The sequence below is a fragment of the Daktulosphaira vitifoliae genome, unplaced genomic scaffold (genome assembly GCF_025091365.1).
Source record: "Daktulosphaira vitifoliae isolate Bord-2020 unplaced genomic scaffold, ASM2509136v1 Scaffold_4, whole genome shotgun sequence".
Classification (NCBI taxonomy): Eukaryota; Metazoa; Arthropoda; class Insecta; order Hemiptera; family Phylloxeridae; genus Daktulosphaira; species Daktulosphaira vitifoliae.
This window is the reverse complement of record NW_026099575.1, coordinates 26,144,387-26,171,147: the sequence shown is the minus strand read 5'-3', so window position 1 is coordinate 26,171,147 and position 26,761 is coordinate 26,144,387. Positions and strand designations below refer to the sequence as shown.

Here is a 26,761-nt window from a genome sequence, read left to right as displayed (position 1 = left end):
TCACAGTGTTCCGAAGTTACTCAGAAATGAAAAATATCTTTATTCATCTGCAACCCTATTATTTTTCTTTTGGCTCGTATTCGCCGAGTTCGGGTAATCCTGACATTGTTTGATTTTATTTTGATCCTTCACAGGAACTAAGATTTCTATTTTCTTACGAAACAACCATCACGTATTTGCGTCTCGAGTAGTTTAGCCATCGCTTTCCACATGTTTATTCACAATTTTAATACTAAATATTTATGTATAAAATGTACGTTTTTGACATGATTATTTAATATGGAAATTCAGATGTATATGATACTGACTGTAATTAACTCGTCTATAAACTTTATCGAAAGAGAAAATGTCATGTCCAGGAAATAGGTAATTAAAGACTAATTAACATTTTCCCAAAATCGGGATTATAAATTATTAGTTTGAACACTTTTCCAAAATGTTTTCATTTTTGGAATCATTAATAGTTTTATTTTGACATTATATCATATTAAAAATTGATCTTTTAACAATATTAAAGTTCAACTACAGGCATTGTTTTAATGATTGGTTTTAAAACTTTGAAAACTTGATATCTCTCACATCGGTTTAAGAATTTTATTTCATTGTTATTCTGAAATGTATTTCATATTGTTTTCAGTGTAATTCTAGACGTGCATCAACTATGACATGCGACGGTGTATTTCAGCTTTTTTAAGGGCGAACGATCTTTGTAGATTACAAAAAATGATTCTTAGTTTTTATTTATTTTAAGCCAAAACATGTAAAAAAATATTCCTAAATTTATAATATAGTTTTATAATAAACATTTTATGTAAATTAGTATAAATTAGTATACAATAATAGAAAATTTATCTATCTCAAAAAATAAGCTCATTTTTTGAAAGTCAGTACTGGAGTTTTTTAAATTGTAAATTTAATTCTGACTAAATGTTCAAAATTAAGCCTATTATAAAAACTTTAAAATAAGAAAGAGTAATTGCTTTATAAGCTACTTTGCAGTATTCGCATTCGGCGAAATGACTTTTTTTCAAACATATCAATCACATATCATAAAATTGAAAAATGAAAAATGACTAGAATTTCCACTTCTTTGATTTAATTTTCACGTATTGAATTCAATTTTTTTCCATAAATGATTTATTATTATATTAATAATAATAACTATAATACTTTTTATATCATTGATTTACTAAATGTTGTGTAAAATGTACAACTTAAAACAATACAATTGAACAATTTGCACTATTTCTACATGGTTATTTTATTTTTCATTTTTTAAATAATTTTAATTAAATTTAGTAAGTTGATAATGACGTTTTTCACTCCGTTGTATGGCTTATTCGAAGAAAATACTTTTGTATTAACATCGAAATTAAAAAAATAATTAATACAAAAATTTAAAAATTAATTACTTTTAAAACTGATTAATACTTTGAAAAATTGAAATACAAGATTATTATTATGGAAAAATCACATCTACTTCAGTTTTGTAATTTAATAACTTGTATTATTTCTTATTTAAAAGTATAAATCAAATTATGTTAACTTTTTAAATAAAAAAATATTAAAAACACTGATTTCAAGTTTGCTGTCACGTTTTTGAGTTATCATCTACTAGCCAAGATTTTACAAATGTATTTAATGAAATTCATACAATTAATTTGGATTCTTAAATTGAAAAATGATCCTGCCTAGATTATTATTATAAATATAAAAAATTACTACTATTATCGCTAAAAGAATCTTCAATGCATAATTATTCAAAATTGTCATTATCATCTTATGTTCAATCGTTTTATGGACCATCATTCACCTATTACGGCTGCCAAAGTCTTTTTGTATGGGACGTGGGTGCGGTAGTTATGTCTTATTGAATGAACACTGCGAAACACGCCATTGATTGAGAATGAAAATTGTATATATACACTTATATATTTATAATGCATACATACCAGTAACTGACTTGCTCTGCTCTTTTTTTTTATCTTGGCGTTATTTAAGCAACAAGCTTCACAGAAAAAAAGCCTTCATTCGACTCGCGACTGACATTGATTGATGAACAACATAATGTACACATTGGCGGAATAATATTAGGTTTAACTCGTGTGGCTCATGTATGAATAGGTATAGCAGAGAAATGTTAAGGATAGGAAGATAGTGTTCTCCCATAACTGTATGGTTCCGTGGGTTGAATGCTCTTTTAGAATCTCGTAAGTGTTAAAAAAAAAATAAAAGATCTCATGTAGATACGTACTACGGTCGTCGTTATTGTTATTACTTTAGATGCAGCATTCTGATATTAAATGTGGTGGTTCCTGTTTAAAAAATTAATAGTCATTATTTTTTAACTAAATTTTTTTATTATAATTTAAATCTTAACATTTTAGCTGGCATTGTTTATGAACTTTGGGGGGTATGTCAAAGTATTATTTTTATCATTATCGTATTAATATGTCTTGAGAATGCATAGATAATGAAGGCCCGTTTGGCTATAAATAAGGTCATTACATAAAATGAAAAATCAATATTTTCCAAACATCTCAATTAAGAAGATTAAAATAAAAATTGAATAAATTATTAAATTATTAAATTATTCACATGCAAGCTTATCTTGTTCACATTAGTTTGTCNTTACATAAAATGAAAAATCAATATTTTCCAAACATCTCAATTAAGAAGATTAAAATAAAAATTGAATAAATTATTAAATTATTCACATGCAAGTTTATCTTGTTCACATTAGTTTGTTNTTGAATAAATTATTAAATTATTAAATTATTCACATGCAAGCTTATCTTGTTCACATTAGTTTGTCAATTATTAATTAAGGGTTTTAGTAAGTTATTAAATAGCGCAAACTGATGTCTGCTACGGAAAAAATGTCAAAAACGTTGTAAAAATGAATTTATGTTATACATGATTAATAAAACATTTGCTTATATCGGTAATGTGATCTGAAACCTTAATAATGACTGGGTTCGGAAATCTCGTATTAATGGAGTTAATAAAATAGTAGACAAAACAGTCTATTTAATCTACTGAAATAAATGTTATCATAGTCCAATTACGTAATGGTATAATTTTTAAATAACTGTTGTGCTATTTAAACTTGATTACTAAAAATATTTTTAATGTAAGTTGAACCATTAAGTATTCAGTTTTTTTTTTGGTGTAATTATTTTCTAAGGAAACGTAAACCTCACATAATATAATATAAGATTTACAAGAAAATATGGGTAATAATACTAGTTAAAGAATACTGGAGTTTCGGTAAATTGTGTAGAAAACTTAATAATACTTACAATTATCATTAAAAATTAATTATTAATTTTCATCACTTTTTTTCATGAACCAGAGTAATTTTATTAACACTAAATTTATTTAATTTATAACCACGGTTTTTTTGTATCGCTTATCAACGATGTAATGTAAAAAATAATAAATTATTATAAAATTCAAAACGGTTATATCTCACTGAAATATAACGATGTTCGATAACGAGATTCACATTTCTAAGGACATATAGTGAGCTTTTAAAAATGAAAGTGTTCATCTTTTTTTTTATCATTTTGTAATTTGTTTTATTATTGAATAAGATTTTTCTATTTGTAGAAGTTATCGTTAATATATATAATGACCATAAATTTAGATTTAGTTTAAAAAATCCAATAACTATTTTAATTTTATTTTGACGATTTGTTTTATTTTATCATTGTGCTATGCATTTTACGCTTTTCATGTAAATTTTAACACCTATAAATATTACAATCAAAAATTAATATATATGACAAGCTTTAATTTTAATTCGCTAGTGTGTTTAATTTGGCTGTATATGTTAAAATAATTATAATATATGTTTAATCATTTTGAATAATAATGCTTGAAAAGACATATTTGTTGTTGTTATTATGCTGTTATGTTTTGTTCTTAAATTGACTTGGAATTTTTTTTCTTAATAAGAATAACGTTTATAAGCATTAAAAAATTATAATTTTCTTAAATTCTGATAGCATTAAACAAAAACATGATTGTTTAGCTTTATTAATTTATTTTAATATAATAATAATTATAATGATTTTGTTCAAATGATTCATTCAAAAAAACATGTAAGTATTTTTAATAGAAAATTTTATATTGCTGTATTAGTTTTATGTGCTGATGTCATTTTTATAAACTACACATATTTCTAATTGTGTAGATGAAATTTTTCTTTCTATTTTTAAAATGAAAAAATCGTGAAATCGGCCAAATCTGATATTTTAATTTTTATCAGAAAATTGTCGAATCAGGGTAGTTTCTAGAAAGAATTTTAATTGTATACATCCCATTTATACATAATAATTGGCACTTATGTTTAGACAGTTAGCAGGTATATTATATATGTTATTACATCTAACACATAGCTACTGGTAGTAGCTTTAATAACACAACGGATACATGAATAATTCATCTCCTGAAAACCCAAATTAGTGGGAGAACCGACAGTAAACTTTGAAACGGTAGCGGTTGTAAGATGTCTAATGCCATACACAGATGAGATTCTCAGAATCCTAAATCATTATTTATAAGCGTTTTTCTCTCTTTTTTCCCTTCAACGATTTATATATCTTTACATTGCTTTAACAGATGAATCTTTAACTGCTAACGAGTTAAACGAAAGAAAATCCCGTAGTAATAATTATTTTATATACTAGTAGTTTTCAATCGATCGATTTTACGTTTTCCAGAAAGACTCGCGCGATGAAATACAAAGATACTGTTTCTGTATTTTACCTGTCCAGTCGCTACACATGCTATAAATTAATGACTTTATGAGCGTTTGTTAAATGTTTTAGTCTCATATATTTTATACATAGGTTTATGTGTGTGTGTGTGCAGTCTTTTATGAGAAACGGTATACGATTTCTACGAATTCTTCAGGGCGAATCGATTCGTAGGAACCCGCGCGGTCGATCGCTTTAGACATTAGTCTGACGCTGCCGACACATTTGTGTGCATGTGTATACCAAGTAGATTTATTTATGTTTTATACCACTCGATCGTACAAAGTTATTTTACTGCACTTGGAGTAAAACCATATAGTTGATTCAGCATCGCATTATGTGTGCGATCCCGTTATATGGTTACCTAAGATATTTAATTAACTCTACGCCTTTTATAAATGATCTTAATATAAACTTTTATCCAATAAAACAAGTACATACAATTTTTCCTTTACATGCACCAAATTCAAATGTAACGAAAAATTCTGAAATGATACGAGATAAAAAAATATTTCAGAAAGTATCAAACAAAAATGAATTATTTCATAAAATCGTATTAAATTGTATATTGTATAAAGTGTACGTTCTCCATAGGATAAACTATGGAGATAAATTGTTTTCTTATCGGTTGGAGTTGAAATTATTGTGTTTTTCATCGAACCAGAGCTGCTACGTTTAAATAATTATCTGTTTAAAATGTTCATAAAGATTTATTAAGCTTTTTTGAAGAATAAAAACACCAATTTGATTTCCTAAATCCTTCTGTTGAAACTTCATTGTTTTGCTCTTTCAATTCTTAAAAACTCAAGAAAAGTTTCTTAATTTGAAAAATAAAGTATTCTAAATTAAAATAGTTAAGTATTCAAGAATAAATTAAAAAATAAAAAGTTACTTCGTAAAACGTCTGAAAAGTTTATTGGACTACTATTGTGTGTATTAAAGTTTTTGCTCATACATACACAAATAATAGAATCTATTCTTTATTTTTAATGATAATTAAAAAAGGTCTTCAAAGTTACAAAATTCCAATGGCTTACATTCCTTTTTTTCCATTGTTTAACTTTCTCTCATTTAAATCCATAAGCTCTATATATAATATAAACTATAGTAGTAATTTCTTAAACACAATTATTTTTATTTTTTGAGACATATTTTCTACCAAAATTATACACAATCAATGAAATCTTTATAATTCCAATAAACTAGTTCAAATCTCATAATCTCAACAGTAAATATATAAGAATGCAATTTTGGTTAAGAATTGTTTTCTAATAAATAATTAACTTATGGAATCATTACAATAAAATAGATATGTTATTTTACAATTAAATTTAATCGACAGCAAAATTGCCCACAATGCTGAATTCTGACTGTACTACGTTTTTATTAATGTTAAAAAATAAATGTTAGATGTAAAATACAATACTCTAATTTTTTCGCATTAGTTCGTATTGAATATAGATGGAAATTCATGAATTATATTTGTTTTGTACTCATGCCTTTGAATTCATATAATTTTTTCAAAGATTAACTCTTATTGTACACTCGTATTAAATGTTTGTTAATGTACAACATTTACTGCGTACATGTTATACATTGTATAACCACTTCATGGAACATTAGTTGATCAATATTTACACATTAGTAAATACTACCTCACACTAATGTAAAGCAGTATTTCTTATTAAGCAAAATTACCGTATTTAACATGAATCCTTAGAATCCATACAGGCAAAAGTTTTATGTGAATCCCGTTTTGATAATAGTAATCAAGACTTTTAATAATATGAGTTCACATTTTGAGTAACGAAAGTTAAATTAATTCTTTAAAAATAAACTCCAAAGGTGCTTATTTAAGGGTATTAATAATGTTTCCTTTACGTAACAATAACCTTAAAAATAAACGCTCTCTTCTTGGAATTCTCGGTGATTTCTATCATGAAATTGATGGAGGAGAGCATCATAAAAAGGTCTGAAAACTTAATGNGTTTCCTTTACGTAACAATAACCTTAAAAATAAACGCTCTCTTCTTGGAATTCTCGGTGATTTCTATCATGAAATTGATGGAGAGCATCATAAAAAGGTCTGAAAACTTAATGAAAACAAATGTGTTGAATCTAATTAAAGTAACTGCTCTTCAAATTGTATAAATTTTAATCGAACTGTCAAGATGTGTAACGTTTTTCTTGTGTGTTTTAAACTCTACAATAAGTAATGTGATTTTAAAATTAGTATTTATACAAATCATCACTTTCAACTATGTGTATTTATTTATGTCATTATTAATTCATACGCAAAAAACAATTTAGAAAGTTTAAGTTTAAATTCAGTACCAGAAGTATTATATTTTTGTAATAATATCTTCCACATACATAAAACATGGTACGATAGATGTGATAAAAAGATATCAATAGTGATCAATAGTTGGAGCGTTGTCAGTTATATTCGGTATTAACTGTACTGTCTCTACAGACTACTAAGATTTTTGCCCATGAATTATTCTTACAAACTCATTAAATGATAATGACTTTGTTTTTTAAGCTCGTAGTTATAAATACTTATTATTGTATCCATTAAAACTTAAAACAAATCATCGCTTTAATATCGATGTAAATCAGTTTAGTTCTGCTAAATTCTAAATATAAAATTTATTTTAGTTTGTCTAAAAAAGAATAATTTTAAGAGTAAACTTCATTTTTATTGTTTATTGATCGCCGTCGTAGCTGTAGAGATCCTTTTTTTATTTTTATAGCTACATAATTTTTTTTTTTTGTATTGCCATAATTTGCAATAATTAATTTATGGTACCTATACAATTTGCAGTAGGACATCTAGTTTATAGAAATTTATTAAAAACTACATTATATTTGTGTATGTATGACGATGATACGTTTATCTCGAGTACTACAATAAAAATACTTTATGATAATATTAACTGACAGTGTACTTCTGAGTAAAGCATATCAACGTTCCTCTTCTGATGCATTCAAAGGAAATTGAGTCACATCTATAATTATGAATAAAGGGATCATAGCGAATACTTAAAACGAATCTTATTGTATAATAGAATAATAAAGAATAACGTTTTTCTAAGAAAATTACTTAGTGTGCAACAATTTGCATTTTTTTAAACGTGATTTCGGAAAAATTATTAAAGGATCAGAAAATTTCTGTCATTCACTTATGAGCATTTTAAAATGTTCACCGTTTTTGTCCTTTTGGGACTTGAGGTCTAAAAATTTTCACCAGAAAAATTTTTAAAATATCATTAAAAAAAAAATTTCAATCCATTCATATATACAATTTTTGTTCTTTTACAATGCTCTGCGCAAGTCCCCTGAATATCTTGTGACGCTTTACTTACATTATGTACATAATTTTTCTTTCAATACAATCTTACACGACGGCTAATTTACATGTAAAAAACTGAATTCATACCAAAAAAATTAATCTCAACAAGCGTTTGTTTGATATTCATAGAATTTTAACGAAAACATTTGTTTTCTGTAAATGTGTCCACATTTACACAGTTTGATCAATTTTGTGTAAGACACTCATTTTCTCTAAAATATTAAAATTCTTTATTTTCATAAAGAGAAAAATTATTTAGTTCATAAAACTACAATATTATGTATTTTTATAATATATATATAAATATATATTTTTTCAACTCTTGGGGATAAAATACCTAAACTTTCTTAAATAAAATTTCCTATTAATAACGTGTTATTATGATAGGTTTTTATTCTATCAACCGTTTGCGTTTTAGGATTGTTTTAAAATTAATCGTTAATTTGGTTTTCTTGATATCGAGAACATCAAAAATCTGTTTCAAAAGGTAATAAATTATTTGATATATTAATTATCAATAAAAATTTTCTACGCCTATTACCAACAGTAAACTTGTGTTGAATTTTAAAGTATGCGACGTGTGTTTGTTGAACAACACCTTAGTCAATTAAATTTATTTACAAATGTCAGTTGAGTTCAATCTCATTAAGGGAAAAGCTAATTGATATAACTTATTTTTAAATTTTGCGTTCATTAGTAGCATTATTGTGTTTTGTTTATAGGTTTAAAGACGGTCGACCGTACCCGTGGCCCGGAGATGTATCCAGTTTCATATTGAATCCCGAGAGTGCCAATCAAACCATTTACACCCGTAGCTTATCACCCTCCGACCATGGCGTATACACATGTCAATTGGCTAACCACACGACCACCATCAATCATTCAGTGGAACTCAAAACCACAGGTATGTACAATGATAATATAGTGTTATTTATCCTGAAATTTTAGCGCTAGAACAATAAGATTGATTATTTTATAGATCAAATTATAACTATAATTATATTTCTACATCGTGTATTCCCATAATTCTCTGAATCAATCATATAGTGAAACTATTCTGATAGCTGTAACGAACAGAAAATGAATACACGAGCAGTTAGTAATAAAAGAATTGTCCGTTATTTTGCTTGTTAAATGCAAAATTTAAAAAAAAAAAAAAAAAAATTGAGCGTGCTCAGCACCACTTTTGTACCCCCGTATGTATACTTATGAGCTTATCATATTTATATTTAAGTAAATAACTAAATATTATTTAATAATTTGTATATTAAATATCGTATCGGTTGTCTTTAATTTTAAAATATATAACAGTATAGAATAATATAAAAAAATCAAATAGTAATATTTTATAATAAATTGTTTTAAAATGAAAAAATAATGTTTAATTTGAATTTAATGAAATTTTTGTACTTTAATTCTATAAAATCTATTTTAAAAATTGTACAAAAACAATTTGTATAATAATTTATTTTTAAAAAGCTTTAAATTTAAATTTTAAATTATCACTGAATGTTCATAATAATTATAAAAATAAAATTCATAATTTTACAATTTAATAACATGGTTCACAATTTACCTGCTTCAGCCTAATTTTTTAATAAACCAAACTAATAGCAAAAAGTAATTAACACCCTACTAAAAAAGCTTTCCAATCATAATACTATTGTTTAATTGTTCGGAAGACATTGTATATTCAACTAAAAATTTTTTTTATAATCTACCTTTTTTTCTTAAGCAAAGGAAAATTAACACTAATAAGATTTATTTTAGGATTAATTGTTGAATTTTCAAAGACTGTCATATTATGTATTTGTTTGTAACTGATTTTTCGATTAGAAAATATGTTTTCGAATAAACGGTAAATTGACATCAAGACAAAAAATAATATATTTAATAAAATAAATTCTACGTGAAATACTGTATATTTATAACACAACGAAGAGCCAAATATCGATTAGATTAATTATTTTTAAATGAAAGAATTCAGACAATGGAATTTTTTAGTAATTCGCATGTTTCAATGGTTTTTTTGACAATATTTTTTTTTATATTTATGGTGTATAAAATTTACGTAAAACAAAACCGTCGTATTTGACTTAAAATATAATTGAAGAGAAATAATATTAGTACTACTTAAAAAATGAAATCAATCAATTTGTATTTCCATTTTTTTTTTATGTGTCAAATTCCATTCTCATTAGTGTCTACTTATAGTATTGAAGTTCAGTTTAAATATCAAAGAGTATTCTATAAGTTCATTTCCCCATATGTGGTTTAAAAAATGATGATCTAATATGTTACATATTTGTCGTGTATTACTAGCTTCAACCGGCGGCTATAAAAATAAAATGTACAGTAGTTGTTTAAATTGCATTTGAAGAAAAACAATTTTTATAGTTTTTTTTATTTTAGATTAACCCAAAGGAATATTTTCATTTCACATAACAAAGAAACATTTACTTTGCAATTTTATTTGTCTCATGCAAACTTGATTTATATTTTTGGTGTATTTACTTAACTCTCCAGATTTTTTTATTGTACACAACAATTTTAATGACTACAAAAAATGATAAAATTTGTTCAAAATTATTAGTGTCAATGAATAGGATTATAAACATCTTCTATTCTTAGTGTATGAATTATTGAAAAGTTTAATAATATCGTTGGGTGGTTTTTAAAAATTAAAAGGTGGTTTTCGTCTCCTCACGTTTAGACATAACTATTTTACGTTTGTATGTAAATTAACAAGGTGTACAATGATATCTGCTTGTTTAATAAAGTTTTTATTGACTCCTATAAACTAAACTTTATAATTCCTATATTTAATTTGACTATTAGAAGGATTTTAGATGTAATTGGTAGCGTTAAATTATTGTCATTGAAAACGTCTTTTCTATCCAAGTCTGATCATTATTATAGTTATCTTTATTACTTTGTTTGTAAGATAACCTTAATTCAGTGGCATAGCTAAGTAGGGATGCTGGCTAAAAGGCATGTAGTCGCTCCATTGACCAATTATTAATATTAGCAGTATACGACTTAAGTGTTTGTAATAAAAAATACAATCCTTAGCTTTCATACAAAAATCGTGGCTACGCCACTGTCTTCATATTATTACTATTAAATTATAAAATTGAGTTCTGAATAAATAAAAATAAATTTTATGTATAATATAAATTCGTTAATATTATTCAAAGTTTTTGAATTTACCAAGTTTTATTGCTAAACATTAAAGCTATTGATTTCACAAAGTAATTTTTTAATTAGTATAGTTGGTCAATTTCGTTATATTTAATATTTACTTCAATAATTAAAAATACTCAGTAATACGAAATTGTTATTTTAGATGTTGCGGGATATTGGGGAGAACCTTTACCAACTTATAAAATGCCCGTTAAACACAATGCACATTCTGGAGATTCCATCAGATTATATTGTGAAGGGTTTGTTGGTATGTAATTCTTAATTATCATCATAACTGTTATAGTTTACTTATAACTTTAATTTTAAATATACCTTATAGGCAAAGTAGACCTTCCAGACGCCACAAATACTATTACGTGGAAAAAAGTCAACGAAAATCGAACGGTTGAACCCACCGGAAAGTATGGGATCGAACGAATCATCAGGTTAGCACAGAGAAATTCGTTATCATTTTTGTATTCACTATAAATGTATTCTGTATTTATTATTCTCGTACTGCTAAAGCAGATAATTTCTCAGAAACCGTTGAAGTGTTAATTTTTTTATTATCATAGCGGTATGTCTATATTATGTTTATTATTCAATAGGGAAAACGAACAAGTTTTAGGAGCGTTTTTGTACATAAACAACATACAGGATACGGACTATGGACAGTATTTATGCACAATCAGCAACACTGATGACCAATTTGTGAGACAATTCACAAACATTACAAAAATTGGTAAGTACACAATATTATGTCCATTAACTATTTTTAGTTTAATGCACAAAAAATACTCAAATGATTATTAGATGAGGGAGGGTCCCGCCCATTATTAAAATTGCATGGTTCATAGTTTTTATTTTAGTCGTTTTATAACATTGCCATATATTTGTATAAAATTATAATAAATTGTTCATACACATTCATTTTTGAAATTACTCCAATTACGAGTAAAATTTAATTTTAATCAATACAAGATAATTTTAAATAATATATTAATTTTATAATCATACGGGAAAATTAATAAAAATTGAGTAATTTGTTTTTTCCTATTTTCGAGATTTAATTTTCAATGATAGTGTTTGCTATCATTTTAATAGCAATTGTACAAATAAGTTAAACATAAAAAATTCATTAGAATTTCAAAATGTGCGAAGCAAGATATTATAAATGAGTTATATTTTTAAGCCTGAATGAATTTTACTCCTTCTATTTTTTTATTTTAGAGCGGGATAAAAAAATATTATTTAAAAAAAAGTTTCAACTTATATATATTTAGTTTTAGTAATATTACACTAATAAAAAAAATGATAGAATTTTCATTTATATGTACAATTTAAGGGAAATTTTGGATGAATAGTGATAAAAATGTTAAGTCTGTGTAACAATTTTGGATACTTATGTGTAAAATTAACTTGTATATTAAAAATATCATACTGACGTGGGGGAATTTTTGGATTATTTGTCCATAGTGTAATTATAGTTATTTTCACAATACTTGCATTAATACTTATTTAATAATTATGATACCATATTACTATAATTATTATTTGATTAACGTATTATAGTAACTTTATTATGTGATGACTCGTTCTAATTTTATATAGAGTTGGTACTATTTAATTTTATTATTAATATTTATGAAACATATATTGTTAGAGTCATTATGGTAGTCCAGATGAGATTTAAACTAAAAAAAATTAGCTCTCTAAATTTTGAAAAAGCCCTACATAATGTTTAATTTTTTTTAAATGACTCATTTTAGCTTCCATACGAAGTTGAACTGGTATTGATTTTTCTATGATGCGTTTTTTTTTATTTATTTATTTTTTTTGTGTTTCTGTTGCCACTTTTTCTCAGCTCTCATCAAACCGATTTCTTTCTATGATACGTCAAAATATCATAAATCGTATCTAGTCAAAGACATTATCCACAAAAAGTTTCTTTCGTTACCCGTAAATGGGGGAAACCTCCAAAAAAATTACAAATTTAAAAATCGCTTATTTTCGAAATATTAAAAAAAATTGTTTACTTAAAACAGCCATAACTTTTTCAAAAATGACCAAATCTATATAATATATTTTTATATAGATAAGTGAGATATTAACCTATCATTTTGTATATTTTTTTTTTAATCTGACCCTTAACCTGCCCAGAAGGGGGGATTTCAAATGACAACTTTTTCACAAAAAATTAACTTTTTCAACTGAATTTTTGAAAATGTTTCGCAAACTCTTACACTTATATATATATATTAAATTAAAGCTAATGTAATATACTTTATTATGGACAAAAATAATTTCGTACTTTATTTTGTCTTCACGGTGAAAATGGCTACCATTTGCTATTTTTGTGTAAAAATTTTCGATTTTATATTTTACATTTTTAACTTTATAATGCTACAACTTTTTAAAAAATGTATGGATCAAAACAATTTTTTCATGAGAAATAGTATTTATATACATCTTTCATTCGAGATACTTAACCTTAATCAGGATATAAATAAGGAAATAGCAGATCATGTAGCTTTTGGAATAATTCACCAATTTTTTTAAATTAAACACTATCTAAAGATTTGCATCGAAGCGTTTTTTATGATAATGATTTTAATAACTGTCAGATATCATTATACTTGATCCAATTATGCCACGTCACCAATGTGCCGCAACCTCCCTGTGCTGGGTTTTTTTATTTATTTTTTGCTTAGATGCTTTAATTTGAGCACTAAAATCTGGGAATCTAATGATCAACGTCGGTTATCTTAAAAGCGAATATAGAGGTGTCAAAGGGAACCAGTACCTGAATAACATATTTTAGGAGTAATTCATTGTTTATTTTTTGGTAACAAGTCTTTTAATTATCTAAAATTTGATCAATTGAGACATAAAAACTATTTTAATTTATAATTTTATTTCTTTTTGATTTGTTTACTATTTTATTTTGTGTATCGTTTCACATAAACTTATTATGCTTTATTACACAAATTGTACATTTTTCTCAATAAAAAAAAATTATATATATACTGAGGGCACCAATGTCCTAAATACTCCTCTTCCATATCTCTCTTAATCAAAACTTAAATCAATTCTTCACGGATAGTACAAAGGACCCTCTTACTAAATGCTCACAGTCAAGGTTTTATATTTAACAAATGAAATGTCTACCCTTAGAGCTTAAATTTTCTCTTACTTTTTTAGTTGTCAGCGAACAATCAGACGAAAAATTGATAAAGGAACTCGTGTTCATTATTTGTATAATGTTGTTGTTTATACTGACCGTGTGGAAATTTCGATGGATCGGCACGATGTTTCAGAGATTAAGAAAGAACATTATAAAAGATAAATATATGTTGTGTAAGGGATTTATTATATTTTCGTGTGTTAAAGTGGAAGTAGTATTACTCTTACTTTTATATATATTTTTTTTTGTGTAGCCAAAAAAATAACGTATAATCTGGTAATATTTTACGATGAAGAGAACAAAGAGAGCGCTCATTTTCTTAAGGAAAAAATGGAGCACCATGAGAACTACATAATCAAAAGCTATCTTATCGATTTTGACGAAGGTTTGAAAAATCCACTGAGATTTAGTTGTACAACTTTATTTAAAAAAGTTTTATTTTATAGAAGTTGTTAAAACACACGCTGATTTAGCCAAAAGTTATGACTTCGCTATTTATTTATTGTCATCTGATGACACACAGACATCATCGCTAACGAAATCGTCTATAAAATCATTCATTCAAGATAATGCATCACTTAAGAATTACCTAATAGTAAGTAAACTAACTAGTGCAATTTTATATTTGTACTTGAATCTCATGAGTCAATTTAAATAATTCGAAAAACTAGTTGATACATAGGGAAAGATACAATTAAAAAAATGTATGGGATTCCGACACAATATCATAAAGATGGTTAATAATTACATTTAAAGGTAAAATATAGCCGTGTAAACAATTATTTATTAAAAAATTGTATTTTAGTACTGTTTAAAACAAAATCACCTTACAAATTTTAATAATGTTATTTTTAAATCGCATGAAAAAAATGATAGTTTGCAAACTTATTATTTATGAGTTAGCAAAAATACCACAGTAAAAAAAATGTTTCAGAGTATTGTACATAAATAATTTATACAATCCATACAGTATCTCTATTAAATCTAAGTTGATTAATTTCATAAAAATTGAATGATTCAAAAATACTAATTAATGTATTGTAATAATTAGTTAAGACGATCGAGCACTCGCATTCGTCTGAATCGAAAATATTAATCGATTCTTGATCTTGTAGAGTAGTTAATATTATACCATCATATGCTTGGTACTCAGATAAAGTAACTTGAAGCTGTTCCGAAATTTCTTTAATTAGGTGTTTTAGTTTCGCACGATCTGGTTCCTCTTGCATATATTTAATAATTTCTGTATATATTGAATCTTCCTGTATATCAAGGAAATTTACTATTTTTTTCACTGTACTCAAAGGCGATGTTAAATACCATTGAAGCTTTTCAAATGATTTCTTTGACGTTATTATTTTTAGCCAGGTTTCAAAAGAGCAGCGATTTGTTTTAAAGGTTATAAAATGTTTTAAAGAATAATACAACAGTGTAACCTTAATGACATCGGATACTATATCATAATAATCGAAAACGGTGTTTGGATCTTTTTTCCATAATGTACGAACAGTCGATTTAGTCATTAACATCGTACTATCAATTATATTCCAATTTATTACGTCAATATCGGGAAAAATATTGGACCCTATTTTATTGTGCCATATTAAATCAAATATTTCAAACTTATGCTCATATTTGAACAGCTCTATTAGATCGTTTTCTTTTTTTATTTTTCCTTCTTCTTCTTCTTCAGATTCAAGTTTCAATTTTTTTAAAAAACTAAAAGATTGATTTACACTTCTATACAACTCGCTTCTGGACACGCTTATTTTGTTCGGATGAAGTTGTTCCAAATATCGGTTTTTTTGACATTCTTGAACTAAGTTATCGATGGACTGACGTATTTGGTGGGGGAATTGATAAAATTCGCCTAGATGCATAAAATTTTTTTCAAGTGCGCACAACTTGATAAAAACTAACCATAACCAATAGGCTGACTTCTCGTTGGCACTTTTCATCACTGATAACATTCGACCTACAGATTTTTTGTAGCTACGAAGATATTTTACATATCTATCCAAGATTTTAGAACTCAGGTCTTTTGATCGTAGTGTGTCTACTATAAACATTTTACTTTTATTATTCTTTCTAGCTATATCACTGAAGCTTTCCATTCGTATGTTTTGTCCATATTTACTGGTTAGATCTTCAGGTGTCTCTTTTAATATATCAGTTATAGATTTTCTATCATTATCTACTATTGTAATTAATTTTGCTTCTCTACAAAATGTAACTCTTTTTTTTTTCTTCTTACCGGGCATTTCACTTTTACTTTGACTACTTTCCTCGGAATCTTCAAAACTATCTTTTTCTGTAGTCGGAAACATTACTAGATTCGATAGAATATTTTGAACAGCATAGCCGTAAATGCATTTTAATGCCTTTACTTTGCCAACATACTTTTCATTATTATTTCTATCAACATCAAGGAGTAATTCTTTTATTTCATCATCTGAAAATTGTAAGTGTTCATCTTCCCATGTTGGTATTTTGTTCAAATGTTTGATAAATAAAACAGACCCCTTAAAATAATTAAAATAAGTTAAAATTATGTTTTATGGAGCTTACACTTTATATTTAAAATTGGCTATTTTTGTAGGTATTAATTTAAAAATTATTATAAAGAGTGGTCTGCGTGTTTTGATAAATTTAATAATATTTAAAGTATTTAATATTTTGCATTATTTTTTAATAATTTATGGATTATTGAACTACGTTAAGATCATATTTTATTATTTGTCTCTAATAAGAAGCAAAACAATTTTTTTTTGTAATTTAAAATAAACTATTTTTAAAGCTTTTCTTATAAAAAAATTCAATTGATAAATAACAATTTCAAGACTACAGTTTATTAAGGTACAAGTATTTTAATAAATAGAATGAGTATGTAGTGTGAGTGAGAAGTACAGTTCTTACTGATATACATAATTATAATGTATATTTATAATGCATACTCCTCCGCGCTTCATACATTTTTGTTATGAAGCTTATTTTAATAACCAAAAACTAAATTTTATAAAAAAATTTAGAACACTCTCAAGAAATAAAAATAAACTTTTTTGGCTTCTTTATGCTTAGATCTATTAATTTTTTAAATTATGTAGAAGTGCCATAAAAAATATTAATTTGATAGAATTTATTTTGTAAATGTATAAATACATTGTATTTAAGTTTAATAAATTTTATCTCTTGTACTCGTCTAATAAAATAAAATTATACCTTTGAAGATTCTTCCTGGATAGCATGTGTACTACATTGATTACGCACAGCTAAAGTTATTAAAAAAAATACAGAGCTATAAAAATAATACATTTTTTTCTATTAAATTAAAAAAAAATTATAAAATAATAAGAACAAGTATATATTTTATTCTAAGAAAACTTATAACTTTTTGATAATTTCCCTGTTAAGTAAAAAATAGTATTCATTATTCTTCTTATTTAAATCCTGTCATCATACCTTAAAATAATATGACACACACTAACTTTATTAATAGTATTAAAAGACACTAAAAATACGTGCATTAACATGAGCAATTTTAGAATTAAAGGAAGTTTTTTTGTATTTTTGTAATAAATAAATATTGAATAAATCGACGAATTATTTAATTTGACATTTTCTAAGTAAATTAAAATCTTCCAATAATAGATTATTTAAACTTATTTGATTTATTTAAGATTGGATGAAAACTAAAAGTATTTAATTTTTAAAACTTGATTATTCATCGAAAATACACATAAAAATTAGTTGAATAATTTTTTACTTTTATAATTTCTTTTTTCATACTTTAAATTTTCAATAGATTTTTTACAGTAATTACAATGAAAAATTTTAAAAATTAATTCAGATGGTTTTTATATATATATATATATATTAATTACAGTCAAAGTTATACACTGTAGTAAAGTATATTTAAATACTCAATAAAAATGTTGAGATAAAAAGTTGCAGTTTACTTAAATTGTGATATTGTTAGAAAATTTATTTATTATTCATACATAACTATACAAACAACCATAAAATGTGTTGCAATTAGTGGCGTTGGTAAGTGGTGGATTTAGGAGGTTCAAATTTTTTTTACACGTAATCAAATTATATTTAAAAACTGGGTGTGGATTATTTCATGGGAATATTCAAAATTTTTACTACCTCATGAATAATCTATACCCACTTTCTGGTTGCATCTGACAGATATACAGATATACATATTATTTGTTAATTTTGGTCAAAGAAAAATTTTATATTCATCATTAACATTTTTTAACTATTTTTGATACACAGCCTCTAATTTTAATTTTTCAAAGCTATTCTTGTTTCGTTAAATGGATATTTCTGTATATTTAGTGTATCCGTACTCTGTTATTATGAATCCATGAAACATTATCATATCTGTTCAAATAAAATTATTAATTTTTTTTTTCAGAATTATTGTGATTTGCCAATAACACCTACCAAAAAGTGGTGCGATAAAATCATGTCAGACTTGAATGATGGACTGGAGAAACGAAATCAAAATTGTTTGACTAATGACATATTTTCTACTGTATAAAAATAGTCATTTTTACAGAAAAATAGTATTCCTATATACATACCAAATGGATTATGTCTATTAATTAATAATAGAACAAATCTATTATTTATTATAAATATTATTTTTTATTACTGTATACTTCCTGTATTGAATTTATTTTAAAAGTTGACAACTTTTACTGTTAATTGTTTTTTTATGTTGCGATATGTACAACATATTACTGAGTTATTGTCTTATCTAGTGGGTATAGCAATAAAAATACTACTTGACAAATTCATGACAGACATCAGTAATTTATTTTTTGTTTTGTTTCTATTTCACTAATTTAGTGTACGTTAGCTGTTTGTATACGTTCGATTTTATTTATTAATTTGTTTAATATTTTGTATTGTAATTGTATTACTACCAACAAATTTAAACATATTCTTTAGTACATTCCTTGTGTATTTTTTTTTACGTAGATATTTATACGTTTAATATCTTATAAAAAAACGTGGTATTATTATGTTGACTTGTTATTTATATATACTCATAGATTACTCATATTTTTAGAAATGAATAAAACATTGTGATTTTTCATAATATAAAATATTAAAATATAATAAGTTAAATAACATAATGTTTTAATTGGAATTCGCCCTTACGCCTACAAAACGTATCTACAAATTTCTATTTTTACATTATGGTATTTAAATAATTAGAATATCCTTGTGCATATTTTTTATTATAATAACATTTATTGCATACTGATAACCTTGGATAATTAAAAATAATGATAATACCTATCACAGTTTTACACAAAAATCTCATAATTGGACATTATGTTTCTTATTGGGGCTTAAAATTATTCATTGGAAATTATGTGTTATTGCTACTAGTAGTAGTAACCTAGTAAAAATCTTTATAAGACTTATCAAAATAGAGTAGTGTAGTTATCGTTGAATTCATTGTTGAATTATTTAGGTTTATACTAGTGATGGGCATTTTCGAATATTTTAAACTATCGAGTAGTATTCGAAAATTTTTAAAACTATCGAATAACTATTCGAGTTGTTTTTATACAACCGAATAGTTTATTTTTAGCATAAGCTATCAAATATTTAAAAAACTATTCAAATATATTGTGTAACTATCGAATATTTTTACTATTCGAAAAGTTTTTGAATGACTATCGAATAGCTCGATAGTTACTATTCGATATTTCTCATCACTAGTCTATACTCTATAATTTAATTTTTTAATAATGAACATTTGTATTGTTTCTTACCAAATCCTCAAAGTAATTATTCTTCCATCTATATTCTATTTTTTCATTTAAGACGCTTCTTGATTTTTAGTTTGTAATAAAAAAATCTAATACAGGGGGGTCGCGGCACAGTATGGACGTGACATAGTCTTAGATAATTAGGTCTGGCAAGTCAACAAATCCACTTATGAACTTATTAACAGGTCCCGTCAATGCTGATTGTGCTATCTAACGGTGCCTGGTTATCATGTACGATAACTAATGAGAAATACAGTAATAATTTGTGATATTAATTGTATTAAGAAAACTATTGTAAATATTTTGTAAAACGTTGTAACGTTCATTTGTCAATAAACGATTTATTAATTATGCTATTGTGTTCTGAAAATTATTATTTAATGTGAATGATAATAAATAATAATTTTCAGAAATTAACCCAAGATGTCGGAGATTTTAAGGTTTTATCCCAAAACCCACCGAGTCTTGTTCAACATATTGCCCATTTGCAGATTTATCTAATAAATTAGTATTATGTTCAACCAACATTAATTATTTTTATGCTTAAAAATATCACTTGGATTTTTTTTATAATTATCTAGATATAGCCTGTAAAAGCCTACTTGGATTTTTTGGGATTGGCATTTTTTTACCATCATTGATTGTAATATATGAAATTACTAAATTATAAAATTCTATTTGTAATCAATATTATCAATAAATGTTCATCTTAATTATATTATGAAAGTCGTTCCTCAAATACCCATATAGTGATTTTGAAAATAATAAAAACTTATTTGTTCCTTTTAACTATAATAAAAAAACAAATCATATGATTTTTTAGGTTAAATATGAAAAAAAATTCCCGGCAAAATTTTATTTTTTATATGCCTTGAATATTTTACTGCTTGATCTTTATTTTAAAATGATAACAGTATTTTATTAGTTTGACGACTATTTTCTAATTTATTATATATAATGTTTTAAATAAAAATAAATACCACTATACAAATTCATAACATTTTTTAAAAAATTATTACAATTTTCGGAGAAGTATGTCGTTTATAATGAATGAATCATGTATAATTGTATCCTGTTTATATCGTTCATATTTTTATTTTTTTTTGTAAGAAATTTATTGATATAGAGTCTACCCTGTAAACATGTATATACGATTCAAAACTATTCATTCAAAAAACAACGTTAATTCGTCTACTTTCGCTACAAGTCTCTAAAATGATATATTTTGAAAAATTAAAAGTTATTTTTTTAATTTTATTATTGTTAAAAGTGCTAAATATGTGATTAACTAATTGAAAATAATGTTCAGAAATTCTCAATAATGAAGTGTAAAAATTTAATTAATGATCTTTGAATTTTCTGTACTTTGATAAATATTTCTTTGTTAATCTCATTGCCTCACCATAAGAGGCTTTACCTTAAGTTTCACTCAAATTTTTAAAATTTTCAAAGAATGTTGTCAACTGGTGATGTTAAGTTTGTCATGTGTCTACACATTGTTTTATATGGTATTTAATATTTTTCTTAATATTCATGTGCATGTCATGGAAATTAAATGATTGATCGATACTACTAACATTTAAACTTTTGAAATGTTTCTGATATTCTACTATTTCACTAGTATACATATGAAATAACCACATATCATACAAATCAGAAAACTCAGCATTATACAGAATTGTTAATATATGGTAAGCATACTTTGAGAATGATGCTATTTTCTCTATCGCTTGGTCAATCATATTTTCATTGCCATATCGTTTTAGAAGATTTTTGAACAACCGCATTAAAAACAAAGCAATAAATTGAAACTCACATCTAAGGTTGTTTGAATACTGGTTTATTAAATCGTTAATTACTTTTGATGAAGAAATATTTAAAATATCTAAATTTATGCTCCTTTTTTTTTGTGTATCAATTACACATTAATGATATAACTCATTTAATTCGACTTTTGGTGCTAAATACTACAAACAATCACAGTACAACAACACAATAAACTAATCACGTTAACAATTATTTTCGTTGTTACCAAACTTAATAGCTGTAATAAAACTATAATTTAAATAAAAATGTAGCAAACTATAATTTTTCAAAAGAATAATAAATGTTTTTAATCAAGTTTCATTTTTCTTTTTTAATTTCTCAGTTAATAATTACATTTATTTGAGAATATATATATTCTCACAAACAGGCTTTATATTATTATACTTCTATTTATAGTGTAAAATAATGTATTTATATTCATACATAAAGAAGACTTACGTGATCATTTAAAAAATGAATAGAACTATGTCATTATTTCTTTATTTTAAACCAATTAAGAGTTATTTCTTTAGAGGAACATAATGCAAAATAGTAAATGCATTTAGTTTTAGAAATATATATATTAAGAAATATAATATTAAACATTAATTATAAAATTTAAAATCTTATAAAATGTATAATATAGTTACAGGACATTTCAATTATTTTAATTCATATTACCCAACAAAAAAGTTCCAGAAAAATAGTATACTAAATGATTATAGTTAAATATTAAATTTGGAGGATAAAACTCGAAATACCACATATTATCATATTAATTAACATGAATCAGGAGTGTTATTTCAATTTTTCTTTTTGGTTTTCATAAATATTGTAGAGGCTACTACGTAAGGTGGGATTAATGGGTAAGTTCTTCTATTCTTACTTGGATGTTAAGAGTCTAAAGCCAGATTGAATTTTAGGGAATAAATTATGATAACACGTAAGCATAATTTTAGGTACGCAAATGGATACTACGTAATCTTTAAATGACGCCCCTGCCATTATGCCTGTGTTATCTTCCAAATTTAAGTCTGCTTTATAATATCTTGTGGCGGAAAATGGATTTAGCAGTAAAGTCTAATTGAATATTCTTCTGCAACTTATCAATATTGATACGATCATATATATATATATATATATATATATATATATATGCTGATATCCTACAATATCGTCGACTAAGCTTATAACATTAACACAGTGACACATATATTATAAGTTAATTTTTTTTTAACTTTTCAACTTAACTAGTTAATTATTTTTCTAATAAACTAAGAGAATTCAATGAGGCAGAAAGGTAAATTCTGCAAGACTGTAGTGAGGTCAGCTATGATGTATGGTTCAGTGTTGGGCAGTTGATAAGAAAGTAGAGCAGAGAATGATTGTAGCAGAGATGCTTAGATAGATGAGTGGAGTAACTAGAGAAGATAGGATAAGGAACAAACGTATAAGAGGGAGTATAGGTGTAGCGTCAATCGTGGATATGATGAGAGCAAATAGACTTAAATGATTTGGTCATGTTATGTGGAGAGAGGAGTCGAAAGCTGTAAGAATAGTTATATAAAATGAATGTTGAAGGAAGAAGAGGTAGAGGAAGACCAAAAAATGAGATGGAAGGATGTTGTTGAATGTAATATGAGGACGGCTAATATAAACGTAGATGATGTGGGAGATCGCGTCAAGTGAAGTTTAGGATAAGGGTGGCCGACCCCAAGTAGTTGGGATTAAGGTTAGGAAAAAGAAGAAGGAGATTCAACAATAAAAGTCAAAAATCGATTCTTAGCTTTCCCTTACATCACCGACCAATGAAAAATGATTTTAGACAAAAAATTAATTTTAGATTAAATAAACTTTTTTCAAGTTGATTAAGTTAAAGAAATTTAACCTAGCTAATTATATTTATAATTTGTTAACTTTTAACTGTTAATTTATCGACATTAATCATACTTAATTTAACTTGAGTTATTTCCATTACTTGTTCATCTTTGCATATTGCTATAAAAAGGCAGACTGCATATATAAACACTTTTAGGATTCACAGTCACCGTGCCATAATACGAATGTCCCAAACACCAGTTGACTTTTTACCATCATCACGACTATTACTCTTATTATTGTCTAAGACATTAACTTAAATTAACTACCGCCGTGTTAACACGTGTGTGTATATAGCCGTCAGTTTCTGTTGGATTATTATTATCTCCAGGTGTCCCGTAGGTTGTATTGCTTATTTAATATTATGTTACTTAATAAATATTTATATTGTTGTTAACCAAAAATGTTATACATATATTTTTGTAGTACAACCATTGGTAGTTCCTCTTAGGGAATATAAATTAAATAGGAAACCTCAGTATCTAAGGTATATATATCTTAGTCAGATTTCCTCCATTGGTCCTTTAGAATACTATTGACATGCAATTTGGCTCAACCCCTAAATAGCGACGGAACAGTATTTATTTATAAGCCGTCATCTTCGTAGTCTTTAGTTAGAACAATATATTTGGCGAAACTTGGTTTAACCTACTCACAGTATAGTGTCGTTATACAAAACAATGCACTAAACGAAGTGAAAGTACTTACGAAGATGATGATGAGTCTACTACTTGGATATTTACGTACGCGTGATCGTACAGCAGTTACCGTGCTCGGGTGACACTCCAGATTGACTGTAAGTGCGAAAGGCCGTTGTTATAGGAAGGTGAATAAGGGTAAAACCTAGGTATGAGGTGCAGACAAACTGCAAGACACAAGTACTTTAAAATGTCGAGGACGAATGTATGTAGATGAAAGAAAGAATAACTACTTGCTGCTTCACAATTATCAGTTGATTCAACTGTCCAAGTGTTAGGTTACAACTTTTTAATACTGCTAAGTTTAGCTGGACTTTGTTTTGCCAAGGAACTTTTGAGTGGTGTAATTGTTTTCCTTGGACTTCTAACTTTAAACGTACTACTAACTAAACCCTAATATATAATAAACAAAATTTTATTATAGTTTTAATATATTATTTTAATCGGTATATTTATAGGTAACCATTTAGTTGGTACTGCATCAACTTTTAATTTTCGTTTACGTTGAGGAGAGTATTTCAAAAACTTTTCAAATAAAGGCTTCTCAATGCAAGAGTTATCAAAATGTTTTGAACATATACGAACTATTAAATAATAATTAAAAATAAAAATACAATACCATAATTTGCTGTTTTGTCAATGTCAATAAACACCATTGGTGAAGTTAAATGGTTTCATATGATTTGGTCTGTTACAATCTCTAAGCCATTTTTGACGAAACTCCACTTGTTTTGGAAATGAATAAAAACTAATATTTTCTGATTTAAATTATAGTCAAAATTTAAAAATAATTATAAAACAATTTATAGTCATATCTATGTATTTCTTATTTCTGTTTTCAATATATTCAATAAAAGTTTCAATTTTAAATGTAATTCGTAAATAAAATAGTAACTTATGAGCTTATAAGCCCATAAAATATTGAAGTTATAACTTTTAAATAAAATTACAATTATATTTTCAAGTTTTAAGAATGACTATTTTTATTGAAATTGTATAAACAATTTTAATTTTATTCTATTACCTAAGGAAAGTACTATTACAATAATTGCAGGTCCCTTATAAGATAATTTTGGTATTTTATAGAGTAAAATAGTTTATGATTTATCTATATTTTTACCAAATCAATACGTCTCGTTTATCAATTTAAAATTGCACAAAAGTTTTATTTACTAGTGAGTGTGTATCACTACACATAAGGTCTATTTAAAAAATCTTTATTAAACAGCATCATACAAAAAAAACCCAGCACAGGGGGGTCGCGGCACAGTTGTGACGTGGTATAGTTGGATCAAGTATAATGATATCTGACAGTGATTAAAATCACTATCAAAAATAAACGCTTCGATGCAAATCTTTAGATAGTGTTTAATTTTAAAAAAATTGGTGTTTTATTCCAAAAGCTACTTGATTTGCTGGTTCCTTAATATCTCGATTAAGATAAAGTATGTCGAATGAAAAAGGGTTTATTAAAAAAAATTATTTCTCATAAAAAAATTGTGTGGATCCATAAACTTTTCAATAAGTTATAGCATTATAAAGTTAAATATAATATGAATAATAAAATCGAGAATTATCACACGAAAATAGCATTCGGTAGCCATTTTCGCCGCGAAGAAAAGTCCAGAGGTCAAATTTTTTTTTTTCAAATTAAAGTATATTACATTAGCTTTAATTTAAGATATATATAAAAGTGTCAGACCTTCCGGAACATTTTCAAAAGTTATGTTGAAAAAGTAAATTTTTTGTGAAAAAGTTGTCATTTTAAATCCCCCCCTGTGGGCAGGTTAAGTGTCAGATTTACAAAAAAAATATACCAAATGATAAGTAAAGACATCAAACATCTATATAAAAAAGAATTATATTGATATGTTCATTTTTGAAAAAGTTAGAGGATTATTAAGTTAAAAATATAAAAAAAAATTATTTTACAAAAATCGTAATTTTTTATTAACTTTGATGTCAACTTTCACCACGAAGACAAGTCCAGAGGTCAAATTTTTTTTTTTCAAATTAAAGGATATTACATAAGCTTTAATTTAAGATATATATAAAAGTGTCAGACCTTCCGGAACATTTTCAAAAGTTATGTTGAAAAAGTT

The 26,761-nt window shown here is 25.6% G+C and overlaps 2 protein-coding genes across 2 annotated transcripts in view; one reads left to right on the top strand and one right to left on the bottom strand.

Moving 5' to 3' along the window:
* Window positions 1-19,446, top strand: part of LOC126905477 (uncharacterized) — a 38,576-nt gene extending 19,130 nt beyond the window's left edge. The window contains exons 2-9 of the mRNA XM_050685201.1: window positions 8,838-9,019; window positions 11,462-11,566; window positions 11,639-11,744; window positions 11,907-12,040; window positions 14,500-14,655; window positions 14,736-14,867; window positions 14,929-15,077; window positions 18,906-19,446. Of these exons, the coding sequence (XP_050541158.1) occupies window positions 8,838-9,019; window positions 11,462-11,566; window positions 11,639-11,744; window positions 11,907-12,040; window positions 14,500-14,655; window positions 14,736-14,867; window positions 14,929-15,077; window positions 18,906-19,031 (1,090 nt within the window). The 3' untranslated portion in view covers window positions 19,032-19,446. The remainder of the gene's footprint in view (window positions 1-8,837; window positions 9,020-11,461; window positions 11,567-11,638; window positions 11,745-11,906; window positions 12,041-14,499; window positions 14,656-14,735; window positions 14,868-14,928; window positions 15,078-18,905) is intronic.
* LOC126905475 (uncharacterized) lies at window positions 15,255-17,913 on the bottom strand. Its single transcript, XM_050685199.1, has 2 exons — window positions 17,702-17,913; window positions 15,255-17,004 (listed from the first exon to the last, which is right to left on the bottom strand). Exons 1-2 carry the CDS (start codon window positions 17,792-17,794, stop codon window positions 15,436-15,438), a joined length of 1,662 nt encoding a protein of 553 aa, XP_050541156.1. The 5' UTR covers window positions 17,795-17,913; the 3' UTR covers window positions 15,255-15,435.
* Window positions 19,447-26,761: the final 7,315 nt, after the last annotated feature.

Excerpts from the sequence above, each read along its gene's own strand:
- LOC126905475 (XM_050685199.1), bottom strand. The coding sequence starts at position 17,794 with ATGTATTATTTTTATAGCTCTGTATTTTTTTTAATAACTTTAGCTGTG. Across the intron at positions 17,005-17,701 it reads TCCAGGAAGAATCTTCAAAG|GGGTCTGTTTTATTTATCAA; the intron begins GTATAATTTTAT and ends AATTATTTTAAG.